The following is a 15,306-nucleotide window of genomic DNA, read 5'->3' on the forward strand; positions in this document are numbered from 1 at the left end:
CGGGAGCATTGTACAACTTTAAACGAGCATGTTCCCTAATTGATCAGCAACGTAACAACGAAACAACGTTAACCGGGACGACTAAGTGAGGAGTTACTGTACAATTTCCATACCCAGATGTGGCCCTCAGGCCAAAAAGTTTGCCCACCCCTGATCTAGAGTAACACCAATAGCCCGCCAGCTTTCCTTTCCGATAGCCCAGCAGTTACAGCACTATCCTGGGACTCGAGACACCCAGGTTCAATTCCTGCCCTGCCCCAGACTCCCTGCATGACCTTGGGCTAGTCACTTTGTGCCTTAGTTTCCCACCTGTACAATGGGATAACAGCACTGTCCTGCCCCACCGGGCGGTTGTGAGGACAAACGCATTGAAGACTGAGGTGCTCAGATACTGTGGTGACGGAGGGGACCTTGTACGGCCCTAGATAGATTTATCAGGTTTACATCCCCCTGTCTGCGGTGAGCATGTGATGGTCATCACACCGGGGGACCGAACCACAGAAATCCAGAGCTGGAAGCATGAACGGCTACAGCTTGAGCTCAAGAACCAAGCCCCTGTCACTGAGGGCTGTTACAGACTAATATACCGTGTGGATCAACACTGAGAGGGACCCATAACACAAACTCACCACTGGTAACCCATACAGACCCATAGATGGCTCGGCCCACCCCGCCCAGCCCCCCGTGCTGGAATTGTGGAGTCCCCCTCCAGTGAATCAGAGACCTGCCACAAAGCACTAACTGAACCAAATGTAACTGGGCTGTCACTGGCACCTTGTGCCCTCCTTCAGGTACCCCGGGGCTACATGCAGCTGAATCCAGAGCTGAGCAGAGCATCCATTTCAATAACTAACACTCTAAATACACAGCCCCGGGTGTTCACTTCAGTGAATATTCTGGGGGTTTCATGTTTACGTATTTCCCAAAAGAATTCAATTACACCATAAAATAACCACATGAAAGAGAGGGCACACCAGAACCCACGGGCAGTTCAGCTCAACAGGCTCTCAGAGCTGAAACTCTGCAACATGACACAAGGATCCGGTAACATACAATTTTGCCTTTTAACGTATTCTGCGGGTTGGACTTCTCTTGTTTATATGCTTATTTTGGGGGATTATTTAAGGTCTTGGGAGCCAAACTGCGTCATCCTGGCAAGACTGGACCATTTATTTTAAGTGATTTCCATCTACTGTGGAGTTCAGATTGTATTATTACTATAATACTTTTAGACTTGGAGATGGGGAGTTTGTATATATAAACAGAGGTCAGATTTTCAAGCTTTGGTGCTTAAAGCGAGACACCTAAATCCGTATATAGACCCCTAACTAATTGGCCTGATTATCAGCAGGCAGAATGTCCATAGCTCCAGCTCTCTGTTTTGAATTTGGTCACCCTTTGCTGTGCAGCCTGTGGAGCCGCAACATAGCTTCATTTTTTGGTGCTCATCTGTCTTAATTGATTTTGGGGTATTTTAATTTCCGATTGGTCAGTTTAGTCACACAGTGGGATATTTTCCAAATGCATTTCTTTTGAAACAAACACAAAGAAAACCAATAAAAGATTCAGCTGAAAATTTCAAAGGTTAAAAAAAAAAAAAAAGTCCTGTTTGAAAACGTATGGAATGAAAACCCCGCCCCAAATCTCTGCAATTCCCAGTGATCTTGAAGGCAGAGTGGGGCCAGTCCATTTAAAACAAACAAAAAAATCTCCTCAAAGTTTCTAAATAACTTTTCTGCAACATAGCGGCATGTGCAGGGGTAAGGACTGGGATAAGGTATTATCAGCCTGCATTTGAGACCATGCATAACTCACTCATGCACAACACATCCATCCCCGAATCATATCAATAAAGCCCTTTATACATGCCACTCTCCCCCTGCTGCCCTCATTCCCCCCACCTCCATGCTGCACCCCAGTCTCACTAGCAAGGCAAAGAGAGAACATCCCCAGGAGGCCATGATACCATTCCCCCCTCGGGTCCCTCTCCAGGCACGGTTGCTATGGTGCTTGCCTCATCAGAGCAGTTATCTGTTCACATTATCAAACAGGGGCTGATTGCTTAGAGGAAAAGCAGTTTTCTCTCTGGACAGAGTGATAAGGAGCAAGAGTTTTCCCCCCTTATGTCATGCCCTTATCACGAGGACTGGGCCATGTGTACTGCCATTGATTGGGGGGGTTGGAAGGGGAGGGGACAGGGGCTGGGACAGCCAGCAGGCAGGAGATAATGTTATTCCAGCTCCCGGCAGCAGTTTCCCACCAGTCAGTGGGAAGCGAGTCAAAGAAAAGAGAAAGTATCTGTGGGCTCTGGCAGCTGGGTTCTGCAAGGGTTGGGATGCTGAGCACAAACCGCTCTGCACAGAACCAAAAAGGAAGTCAAATGGCCATGTGTCTGTCTCCTTAGTAAATGTGGAATGCATCCCCCGGGGCTGAATTCGCTGGAAGGCCTGGGCCCATCCAGATGGGACACTGGAGAACCAAAGCACATGCCTCTGGGGTGAGTCACCAACAGAAGCATTCTGCTCTTCCCAGGCACTGGACACTCAGCCTTCCTGGCAGGGGCAGAGGTGCAAGACACTTTGCGTGCCATGTTGCTTTGCTGGTTTAAATGCACTGAGATTTTGCACACATTTCACACCCCAAAAATTGTTCTATTTGCTGCAGCATGTCCTGAAACGGAGTAATGAACAAGTCTGACTAGAAGTCAGTGCGGCACCCCAGCTCTGCCAGCACTGCTCCGCACTCCCAACATACCTGTCTTTGACCTGCAGCACCCCCTGCTGGTCCATTCTGCTCTTTACCATCCCCCCTGTACTTCACTATCCCATTTCTAAGCCCCTCTTCCCTCCCCCCGCAGCTTCTCACCAACACATCTCATGCTGAACTGCATCACCCCCTGCCATTGCAGACTTGGGCCCCACTAACAGCTCTGCCAGTCATCCTCAAGCCTCAGCTACCACACCCTCTCCTGCAGTGGTGCAAGGAGCTGTGATCGACCCCACCCAGCCCCAGGTGGCAGTGCAGGCGTGGCAGCGCCAGAAATGGGCAGGGTCTGCGCTAGGGAGGGGGATGAAGAACATGTCTGTACTGGAGCATTCTTCCCCCAATCCCAGGACCAGAGACTGAGACACAGATCAAGGACTCCGCAGCCCCAAGCTTTGGTCACGGTGTATATAAAAGCAAAGATTAAAGTAATATAAAAAGACAGCCACAAACATCCCCTGGGCTCTCTGTACCCCAAGCGCTCCCCACCACCAACCAAATGTCATTGCTGACAGGACCTGCTCCCCCATCCTCCCATTTCAGTGTTCAGATCAAACTCCAAACAGCCAGGAACTTCCCCCAGAAACCAGGATTCCTAGGTCAGCCCGAGAGCAGGAGCGGCTGCTCTTGGGTCCCTCACTGCCTGGGGACTTATTCATTGGGCTCAGGCTGTCCTGCTTGAGGTCTGGCAGGGTCCTGGGTTTCTAAACAGAGGAGCAGTCAGCAAAAGAGCAAGCAAGAGCGAAAGAGGTGGGCAGGAAGGACTTGTGCCAGCACGCCACGCTTTGGGACAATGCAAGCCATGCACAGGTGCCAGCACGCCACGCTTTGGGACAATGCAAAAGGGAAAAGCCTGAGCTAGCCCAGGATCCTCCCTGATGTTGAGCGCATCCAATGATTACACCTCAGGTCACAACAGCAAAGCCCTGTCCGTCCTCCCCCCGGGAGCCCCGGCCAATGACGGCCCTGTCCGTCCTCCCCACGGGAGCCCCAACCCACGACAGCCCTGTCCATCTTCCCCGCGGGAGCCCCGGCCCATGACAGCCCTGTCCGTCCTCCCCGCGGGAGCCCCGGGCCACAGCTGGGATCAAGAACTTTCCTCTATGGGGCCTGCCCGGACAGCCCCAACTGTTGCTCCTCATTTCTATTCCACAGTGTTGTCAGAGCCGGGATCCCCTCGCCCCCGAGCGTAGGCAGGTGTCTGGGAGCCGCCTTCTCCAGCGCTGCACTGGGCGCTCCAGGCTCGGAGCTGAGTGAAAGACACTCTAGTGTCACCCATAATCACTCGCTTCCGGCTTCACTCTCCTGGCTGGGCAGGACGGGCCAGTTCCCAGAGAGCATCTTGCAGTTCAGAGCCCTTGAGGCCAGTGGCCTGTTCTGTCTGCACCTGCGGCACCTGCATGGGGGGGGGGGGGGGGGAAGACAGAGCTTCCCCCCCCCCCCCCCCCCGGCAGGAGCCACAGCCACCCCAGCGTTTGTCTTGACAAAAGGGGCAGAGCGTTTCCATGGTGCTCAGACCTGAAGACCCAGCAGGCTGCACGGCAGCTGTCACATGCCAGGTTTCAGGCTCCCATTCCCCAGTGCCTGCTGCCCTGCACCATTAGGAAGAGACAGTGTTTCCCCATGGACGCTCCTCCCATCTAGGGTGACCATACATCCCAGTTTGGCCAGGACAATCCCGTTTTAAGCCCTGTCCTGGCCATCCCGACTTTTTTGGCAAACGTGGGCATTTGTCCCATTTGCTCTTGCCAACTTGATCAAAAAGTTTTTTGTCAAAAAGTGGGGTGCGGAGGAACATGTGGGGTTGCAAGCAGCGCTCGCGCACAGTCCAGGGAGGCAGGGCTCGGGCAGGTAGGTAGGGCTCGAGCAAGCAGCGACGCCAGCCCAGCACGGGGAGGGGGGCTCGGATGAGCAGCACGGGCCAGCCTTGTGCGGGGGGGGAGGGGGGCGGCTTGGGTTAGCCCCATGCGGTGTTCCGTTTTCCTTTTGGGAAATATGGTCAAATATTGTCACCCTACCCCCATCTGCAGCCTGAGGACGCAATGCCACACAGCAACGGCCTTTGCGCACATGGGACTATGCTAGCTCACTGCTGCCCGGGGGGGCCTGGAAGGCACCTGGCCGCACCCCCCTAGTCCAAGGAATATTAACTATGGAGTTATTGCACCTTCCTCTGTGGCATCTAGTGCTGGCCTCTGCCAGAGACAGGAGCCCTGGGTTGGATTGACCTCGAGTCTGACCCAGTCTGTTCCTATAGCCTGCCCCACCCCAGGGCTCGCACATGGCAGTGGGAGAGGAGAAGTGGGCCTGTGAGGTCTCAGGATGGGCCCAACGCAGCTTGCCAGCTTACCATAACTGGCACTATCTTGGCTGGCCAGCAAGTCATTTTGGTGGCCCATCAGCTGCAGCGTACATAGCCCAGGATAGGACAGGACACCGTTTGCAGTAACACCAAGAGGGACAGCCCTGAGAGCAGAGACCAGACCAGCTTCCAGGGACACAGATCCCCAATTTATACAAAACAGAGACAGCTGAGTGGCAGCAGTAGTGATTGTGGGACAGTTAGCTTCCTCTGAGCAGGTGTTTGGCTTGGGCTGAGTCTATTCCCATGCAGACCGCAGCTGGATTCTCAGCACTCTGGTAAAGTCCTGGCAAATTAGTCCCTGGATCAAGGACACCTGCAGCTCAGACCCCATGTGCTTTGGCCAGACTTCACTGACTGCGTAAGCCCAAGCACAAAGCTATACCTGGCCTTGGAGAGAGAGAAAGACCTCCCCCACTTTGAGCAAGATGGCACAAACTCTCCCCTTTCCTCCCCTCTGGGTGAAGACTGGAGGACACTGGGAAAAGGAAGCCTTCCTGTTCCAGGCATGCCATCTCTGCCATTGCCTTGGGCTGAGGCAGCAGTTTGCCATTCATGGAAGCAGCTAAAGCTCCCTCCTTCCATTTTTATTGTGACACTGGCTTCAGCTGGATTTAGCAGAGACATTTGAGAAGGCTGCTTTCTGCTAAGCTCTGCCAGGTCCCCATCAGGGACTTCCCAGGCTTCCGTGTGCACCTCTGGACACAGACACGGCACACTCTGTTCCCAGCAACTCCCCCCACACCAGCTTTCCAGGATGGGAATACAGGCCAAGAGGAACCACTTTCCGACACAGGCTCTGCTACTCGAGTAGCAGAGCATGGAAATCAGACAGATCTTATAACGGCTACAAACAGGTAAAGTGTCATGTGAATTCAGTCTTAATACAAAACAGAATGCCATAAATCTGTCTCCAAGACACAGAACAGCTTGACATAGACCCACGCGCCACTGTTCTCACATCTGCCTGCAGTAGTTGCCACTGCAGCATAAGGACTGTAACGACAGCAGATGCTGAAGCACAGAGGCGGAAGCAATAATCACAGTACAGCTCTGTTGGCCTGGGTTCTGTTAGAAACACAAGGAAGAAGCCAATGAGCCAAACCCACTGAGACAGAAATAGGATTGTCAGCTGTCGGGGAGGGGCTCGCAGGTTGCGAGAAGGGGAAACTCAGCAGAAAGACACAAGCTTTGCAACAAACCACTGGTCCTTTACCCTACTACAAGCTCATGGCAAGACAGAGAGGAAAACCAGCACCATCCCGAACTCAGAGACTTCTCTTAGATAGTTCTTCATTGCGGAGCATCTCTGTGCTGCTCGGTTAACGAACAAACGGGACCAGCTGGGAAAGCATGCGAGCAGAGCAGTGGGAGCAAGGGTGATCCTGACAACGAACAGCTCCCAGTGGCAGAGCTCAGCCTAGTCTGTTACCCAGAGGTCCAGCTCCTCAAGGGCAGAAGGCTATGCTAGAGCTACAAAGATCCAGTGTCTAGCACCAGTTATGTGCACTGCATGGTGGATTTTCAAACATGACTCAGTGACTTGCAATAGGGCTCGTGCTGCTAAGTCACTTCTGAAGATCCTTCCATGCACCCACATCTCACATGACAAGCAGGGGCAAGATCAAGCAAACCTCGCCTAAAAATGAGGAGGAGGTTTTGGGTCCACGAGCAGGATATAATGCAGCAGAAAAGGCCTGGCAGAACCACTGAGCCTCACATGGGTTCCTTACCCTAACCAGCTGCTGCCTCCAACAGAAATCACACAGCACACGCTAAAAGGGCACTAGGACTACAGGAGCTTAAGGGAACACCAGGCTCATGTTCAGGGGGCTGGCTGAGAGCAGACCGCTGCAAAGGCTTGTGTGTGATAAACTTCAGTGTGCTTTGTATTAGCAAATCAGAGAGCAGAGTAAGCATTCAGCTATCTCCCTGGGTCACCTTTATTGCCCTGAACAGAGGAACAGACTTCTGAGAAGCTAACAGAGGCTCAATCCTACTCCCACTGCAATCACTGGGAGTTTGGCTGTTTACTCTGTGGAAGCAGCACCAAAGGACATACCAAGGGTCCACAGCTACAGGCTAAGGCTGTCCTACTCAGATGCATTGCACAGATGGGAAGTTTTCTATTCCAGTTGTCTTGTTAAATGTGTAACTTATTACTATTTAAATTCTTAAATACATACCAGAGATACACAGGAAGTGAAAGTGGCCCAGCCAATATTACCATGACAACCTTTATTCTTTTAATTGCCTGCTTTTTGGCAATTTCAAAAAAAAAAAGGAAAACTGGTTTTAATTTCCTTTTTGTTTTTGCTTTTTAAAAAAGACCCAAACAGAAATTGTCTCTGCTTAGTAGCTTCAGTTCAGATGGGATCGTCTATGCTCTTAGAACTTGTTTAGTTTTAAGTCCCCCCTCAATCTTAGGAAAGATGCCAAGCCTCAGGACAATATGTGACGAGCTTCAACTCTTCACTGTTTAAGTTATCTGCAGGAGAAATACCTAGTGGTCAGGCTAAAGGAGATTTCAGGGGTTTCAATTTGTATAGGGAGGTGCTGAGAGCCATTGAACCAAACTGTAAACCACTTTAAGCCAAGGAGCCATTGAACCAAACTGTAAACCACTTTAAGCCAAGACCTCTCTGGCTTCAAGATTAGGCTAGATAAGTTTATGGAGGGAATGGTTTGATGGGATAACGTGATTTTAGTCAATTAGGCAATAACGTGCCATCGCTGGTAAAATGTGGGTCCGGCTGGAGAATCTTGCCTGTATGCTCGGGGTTCTACTGATCGCCATATTTGGGGTCGGGAAGGAATTTTCCTCCAGGGTAGATTGGCAGAGGCCCTGGAGGTTTTTTGCCTTCCTCCGCAGCATAGGGCAGGGGTCGCAAGCTGGAGGATTCTCTGCGACTTGAAGTCTTTAAATCACGATCTGGAGACTTCAACAGCTGAGATAAGGGAAATTGGGTGGGTCAGCTTTTGTGGCCTGCATCATGCGGGAGGTCAGACTAGATGACCATAATGGTCCCTTCTGACCTTAAAGTCTATGAGTCTATGAGCGCAGCAGCATCCCCAGAACCCCTAGTTCCAGCACCTATGCCAGATTTATCACACTGTTATAGCAACTGCAATGGCGGACTGAACTATGCTCCCATTTCCCAACGGAGTTCTCTTTTCGGCTGAGATCAAGCATGGGAAGGAGGGGAAAACGGAGGTTACAACAGAAATGGTTCTGTTCTGCAACTTTAACTGGAGTGTTCGCTACCGTATCAGCAGCATCAGGGTCCAGAAGCCTCACAACAGAGCCCACTTTTACCAGACATCCAGCCCAGTTTCCAGAACCAAGAGATTCAGACAAGCAGTACAAAACCACCAAGCCTTCTGGGGAGTGCCAGCTCTGCAGCTACCCAGTACAAGTTTACACGGAGGCTGTATGTCCTTAGAGGGGAGAATCTGCAGCGTGGCATATAGAAACACGTCTGCTCCTCTAGGGCCTCCAGTCGACCCCTCCCCATTATGTCATGCCTTTGGGTAACCACCCACTCACAGCCCCATTTAGACCTTCATCCCCCAACAGCCCTCAGAACCCTATTCCATAAATTCCCCTGCTCACTGAGGTTCCTAAAGGGCTTCTGAAGGGAGTGGAGTCCAAGTGAGAGTTAAACAAGACCATCCTAGCACCGCGCAAGGTTGTTTCCCAAAGTTCAGTAGGGCCTCGGTTCTTATGTTTCTCCAAATATTTACATTTGAAAATGAATTCAGATTTTTTTATCCATTAATAGCTGTATGGAGAACGCAAGTTGGAAAGCTCTGCATCTCCAACTCCTGCCTCGCCTGCACCCATCTCCGAGAGCTTGGGTAACCCACTCCTTTTCATTTTAACTGGGTGGGGACTCTGCAGACAAGGTTTTCTTTCTATTGCTTTATCATGGCTGGGTGGAGTGCTTTGGAAAGGCTGCGTTTGAACCTGCCTAGCTCAGAGCCAGCACTGCTTGTCTTGGATTTGCCCAGGGCATCTTCCCAAATGCTGATTTGAGTTTGGTGATTGTGCTATCTTCCATTCCCTCCCCAGCACCTCTCTCACCTTGCACACAGGGCAGAACTGGCAACATTTAGCCTAGTGAAAACACCTGGGGTGATGACTCAGATAGCACTAGGAGCACCCTGTGTGATGGAAAAGTAAAGGGCTACAAGAGCTTCCCGCTTTCCCAAACGTCCCAAGATCCAGGACCCTCTGAATTAGCAGAGCACAGCGAGGCCTTTACACTCAACTCAATGGCATTTCTCTATCTGTCTGCAACATGATAACTTTTGAAAATCTCATCCGGGCTGTTCCAAAATTTCAGGGAATGTTTGAGGTATCAATGGGCAGAATCCTACTCATTTTGGTGAAAATCATAAAACCGGAAGAACCTGTTTTCCACCAACCTAACTTATGATTCTACAGGTTGAGATACAGGGGCGAGGCAGTGATCTCCAGGTCAGGGCACCAGAGAGCCATCTCCGCCCGCAGCACCACACGGGCACTTTGTGGGCCTGGTTTGAGTGAAGATCAGGCTGCTACAAGCCCCTCACTCCCTACCCCTCCCACCACAAACCAGGTGTCCAAGCTGGGCAGTGCACCCACGGGGGGCAGGGAGGGGGAGGAGGTGGCTGAGTGTCCAGCTCTGCCTACATAATCAATGAAGCATGCAACCCTCTAGTATATTATTACAGCCCGTTCTTGGCTCCTGGGATGAGACCCAGTTATTGGGGTAATAGCCCCACCCTGGCGGGCTTCCTAGCCATCCCAGCAGAAGCAACAGCATCTTGTGACTCTCCATCATCTCAACCTTGAGACACGCTCACATGATGCTGGGACGTTTTCCCCCCTGACCCAGGGTGGGACAAATGCATAACTGATGCTCTAATGTTGCTCTCACCTCAGCATGGCCCCCAGGGGTCAGGGTCTTGTTGCAGCGCTCGCACTTCAAACAGAACTTGTGCCAGTCCTTGCCTAAAGAGGTCACTTTCTCGGCTGCAGGAAAGACAAGAGAAAAAGCAGGGTGAGCCAGCTTGGCTGGAGAGAGAAGGCAAAAAGCGAACATCTGCAGAACAGGGCCCGGCAGCCTCACTCCGAGCTAGAGGGCCAGGATTTAGGTATGGTGGAGTCTGCATCTAATGGCAATTACTGCTCTTAGCAAACATTACTAAACATACTAACTTTGTCTGCAGCAAGAATTAATCATCTTGCTTCTCTTCTCTCCTGTAATATGACCTATTAGGGAAGCCTCACCTATCAGGGAAAGTTAAAGGACAAGACTGTGGAGGAAAAATTCATTGTCTGACTTTCACTCCAAAAGACCCCACAGCTCTCTACCAACTAGACAGAGGCACAGGAATCACTTGGCTCACTAACGAAATGCAGCCACCTCCAAGGTGGAAGACAGCAGTGGTTAAACTGCTCAGAGTGACACTTCCCCATACCATAAGGTCAGGAAGTGCAGAAGAATCCCCTGTTTGATGGAAAACTGCAGGGGCAAATTTAGGTCAGCAGAATTGTTATTCTGCAAGTATAAATGGTGCTTTACAAAACACACACAAAAACAAAAGCTCTGCCGGATGAAGTCTACACTAAGCAGAATACAGTACCCTGAGCTAGATTTTAGCCAAGACTCTGGAGTCAACGGCTGATCAGGGACAGCTCCAGGCACCAGCGAAGGAAGCGGGTACCTGGGGCGGCCAATAGAAAGGGACGGCACTCCGTCCGTTATTGGGGCGGCATGTCCGGGTCTTCGGCGGCAGGTCCTTCACTCCCTCTCTTCCTCTTCGGTGGCACTTCGGCAGCAGCTCAATCAGGTTTTTCTTTCTTTTTTTTTCTTCGCCACTTGTGGCGACAAAAAAGCTGGAGCCGGCCCTGCGGCTGACTCTTGTGAAAATAACCACAAACAGTCAAGACTTTGATTTTAAGCCTCATCTGTCAGCCTACCCTTCCTGCATCACAGCCCCCCAGCACCATGGTACGTCCTGGTGAAAGGAGCATCTCCTTACTGAATTGCTGACTCCTGATGCATTTCAGCGTGGCTCAGGGCTCCACCACAACACTGAGCAGACCTGACCATGATCTAAGGTGAGAATTTGCCCCTTTTCCTCCCATCAGCCCAATTCCCAGAGGGACATTCTCTCTGGTGAGAGCCTGACATGCATAACTGACAGAGACCGGTGGACGGAGACCACGACCAAAGCCCTTTTGAGACAGCTGGAGTGGGGAAGGTCCGAGGGCATTGCCAGAGGGCACTGCCAGCCGCCCCTCCTGCCTCACCAGTGCCCCCCACCCCCACCCCCCGCAGCACTGCCAGACTGCAGGGAGCTCAGGATCTCCTCGTACACAGGGTAGGTTTGGGGATCAGTCCTGACTGCCTGCTAGTCCCAGTGGATTTTTAAAATGTCTTCAGGAATGCAGCCTCCTGGGAGCCTCCAACAGTTCCAGATTTTCAGGAGAGTTCAGCACCCTGTGTTAAAATCGGGTGTCCCAGCAGGAGCTGTTGCGGGCAGAGCACTGCTAAAGGTCTAGCCCATCTTTAGTTGCTTAAACGGAGCTGGGCTCTTTGGAAAAAACTGGCCCCATCTGTGGGAGGGGGTCCCTTGGGAATCTGGGCCTTGGCGACTATTCCAACCATTTCATAATCTCACTGGCAGGAAAATACAGGCTGAACATCAGGGATGTTCCCTTTTATTTGTCGCTTCTCTTTATACCTCTTTGTACCACCCTAAAGAACATGCTGCTAGTCAAACATTTGTAGACTGTTAGCACTTCTGCTCCAACTCAGCCCCTTTAGTCATCTCTTAGGCCAGGGGTCCCCAACACGGTGCCCGCGGGCGCCATGACGCCCACCGGGGCATCTAAGTGCGCCCGCGTACTGGCCGGCGGATGAGCATCCGCTGAAATGCCACCGACAAGCAGCGTCATCCAGAGGCGTCGCCGCCGAAATGCCGCCGATTTTCGGCGGCGACACCTCTGGATGACGCTGCTCGGCGGCGGCATTTCGGCGGTGACGCCTATTGATGTTGCTGCTTGTCGGCAGATGCTGGTCTGCCGCCACGGTCCTCCGTGGCTCGTCGTCTGGGGCCCGCCAGACAAAAAAGGTTGGGGACCACTGTCTTAGGCTTTGTCTACACTATACAGCTTTTAGCGACACTGCCATGTCACTAATAAGGGTATGTCTACACTGCGAAGTCGTTGACAAACTTTTTGTCTTTTATGGGTACTTTAAACATCCCAGCCCCCAGCCCCCACCCCCCGCGCGAAAGACAAAAGTTTTGCCGCTTTGTTGGCAGGAGCCCTCTTTTGTTTTGTCATTCAATTGGCAGTGTAGACAAAGCCTTAGCCAAGCTACACACTTTTAGTCTCTCCCCTATCAATCCATCCCTAAAGGCCCTGGGTTGTCAGCATTCTTGGAGAAGGAGCTCAGAAAGGGACACAGTCACCTAGGTGTGGTCACATCAGAGCCATATATAGTAAGGGACTATTAACCCCACACTTTGGAAAGCATCTGTGTATTCAGCCTAAAAAAAAAAAGTCACATTTGCTTGTGCAGTGCAGTCACATTACAAGTTCATCTCTCTGACCTTATGTCGGTCTCTCTATCGCTGCTCCCCAGACTTCTCCCACCTACTGAATAGGAATGGTTTTGATTGTTTATCCCAGATGCATTAGCTTAACCGGGCCAAGTGAAATCTCATTTTGTGTTTCCTGCCCACATATCTAGTATCTCTCCTCTCCCATTCAGCACATTAAACAAAGATGTTATGTGAGACCAGATCCAGCAGCAACACCGATCCTATCTAGGCTTTGCAAGGTCACCGTTTGCTGTGCCTTCCACAAAGATTAAACATTACAATCTCTCTCCCCCCAGCCCTGCTGGCTAGAATGAGCAGAGCTTGCTAGAATTTTTCATTATCTGAAGCGAGGATACTTCTGTGCCTCCGGGAATCATGAGGGGAAAGCCACGCAGAAGACATGGGTTCTGCATTTAGTTTGCATGTGGCAAGGGTGCTGGTCTCTTACGTTGAAAGGCAGCAAGTTCAAGAGCCTGAGTCCAGGTTCTGGGAAAGTTCTGTGTCTTGTGGAAACGGGGCTCCTCTTGCTTGTTGACTACTTTTTCCCCCAAGGGAGCAAGCTGTTGTGCGAGGTCATCACCGCATGGAAGAGAAGGAATTCATAGATCCCAAGGCCAGAAGGGACTGTTGTGATCACCTAGTCTGACCTCCTGTACAACCCAGGCCAGAGACCTGCCCCAGAATAATTCCTAGAGCAGATCTTTTAGCAAAACATCCCATCTTGATTTTAAAATGGCCATGATGGAGAAAATTATCCCAATAGCTCATAACCCTCACTATTCAAATTTACAGCCTATTTCCAATCTGAATTTGTCTAGCTTCAACTTCCAGCCACTGGATCATGCTAGACCTTTTCTCTGCAAGATTGAAGAGCCCATTATTAAATATCTATTCCCCATGTCAGTCCCCCCTTAACCTTCTCTTTGTTAAACTAAATAAACCAGGCTCCTTGAGTCTCTTGCTACAAGGCATGGTTTCTATCCCTTAACTCATTCCCGTTGTTCTTCTCTGAACCCTCTCCAATTAATCAACATCCTTCTGAGGCCACTACTATGCCAGGCTTCGAAAGCCAGAGCAGCAACCTTGAACTGGACTCTGGTTTCAATGGGAAGCCCACACAGCGATTGTTGATCACACCAACCCATGTTAGTGAGCAGCCACGCTGCTGTGTTCTGGGCCACGGGTAGCTTCCCCAGAGCCCAAGGCTCCATTCACAGGTGTAACAGATGGCAGGAGCTGAGCCTTGAGGCTACAGTGTGCATCAGGTCGATGTCTAAAAGGACCAGGGTCATCCCCTGGCCAGGCGCAGAAGGAAGGGGGTGTTCCTCACCACCGTGGCTGTGTGTTCAGGCACAGGACAGAGCCAAGGAGCCCCCATGGCTGCAGACAGATCCAACAGGTGCTGTCTGTGGCAAGGTTCCTCCTCTTCCACCATCACCTCAGATGCATCAGGGCTCAGTCCGAACAGCTGCAATCCCTCCTTTGGACTGTGCTGTGAACATGCGCTGTCCAGGTACTCCTGGCACTGCGGCCCTGGTTCTCTGCTGGCTCTCCCTACAGCTCCAAGCATATTGGACTGAACCTTGGGACAACAGACAGTGAGGGCCCAGGGGGCTGAAGAATAAGTGCCCATAATGACTCTTGCTGTACCCTGCTCCACACCTGCCTCCTGCCATCCCTATGCTGTACGTCGCTATTTAGCATTACCCTCAGCACCCTTGGGCAGCTAGCAGGCCATGTCACTGCACTCACACCCACTCTGAGAAAGATGTGCTAAGATCCCAGACCCCAAATGCCTTCCCTAGAAGACCATCTTCCACCCTCCCATCAGCCATTAGCTTTCTAAATTCACCGTGTTTGCCTGGGAGGATTAGCGATCCAATTCCCCCTTGCCTTACACCAGGTTAACACAACTGGAATCAGTGCATTATACCAGCACTCAACTGGAGCAATGCAGCAGGCAGACTGGTTGGCTCTGTGTTCCAGGCCCACTTCTCACTCAGGATTTTAGCACTCTCTTGCCGCTTAGATCTCTCCCCTGATGTTTGTCCACTTCCTTCAGCAGGGATTCAAGCTAGGTTTGCCAGACAGAAACGGGTTGGGCCATGCTGCCTTTCTTTAGGACTGGTGTCTCATCGGCTTCCTTCAAACTCTTTGCTATCTCTTGGTTCTCTCCTTAGTGTGTGATGGATCATTTTCAGTGGCTCTGTAAACCCATAAGTCAGTTCCCACAGCACTATAACCTTGGGCACACGTCACCCACACCTGCAGACACGTATACAACATTCCCCCCCACCCTCCACAAGGGTTACTTCTTGGGGGTTTTATCAACAGCTACCAGCATATTGACAAAACCTTCCTTATTCCTTTGCCCAGGCATCTGTGCTTTATATGGTTATTAAAAAGGAATCTAAATAAGCACCGTATCTTGCCGTTTCTGAATCAGTTCCATCCCACTCCACCCTCTGTCTCTCTTTTCCGTCCAAGATATTTATATGAAAGTCCTTTTTGTTCTACCCCAAACCCCTTCTGGCAGCATTAATTCATTTTGCTACCCTTATCTTTTCTTTGCATGCCTAACC

General features: G+C 51.1%; 1 protein-coding gene across 1 annotated transcript in view; it reads right to left on the minus strand.

Annotated features, from left to right (window-relative positions):
* The window catches only part of LOC112107420 (cysteine-rich protein 2), a 63,204-nt gene that overhangs the window by 12,754 nt on the left and 35,144 nt on the right, over positions 1-15,306 (minus strand). The window contains exon 2 of the mRNA XM_026656195.1: positions 10,048-10,142. Coding sequence (XP_026511980.1) covers positions 10,048-10,142 — 95 coding nt within the window. The remainder of the gene's footprint in view (positions 1-10,047; positions 10,143-15,306) is intronic.

This window comes from Terrapene carolina, unplaced genomic scaffold, assembly GCF_002925995.2.
Source record: "Terrapene carolina triunguis isolate 2854851 unplaced genomic scaffold, T_m_triunguis-2.0 Scaffold212, whole genome shotgun sequence".
Classification (NCBI taxonomy): domain Eukaryota; kingdom Metazoa; phylum Chordata; order Testudines; family Emydidae; genus Terrapene; species Terrapene triunguis.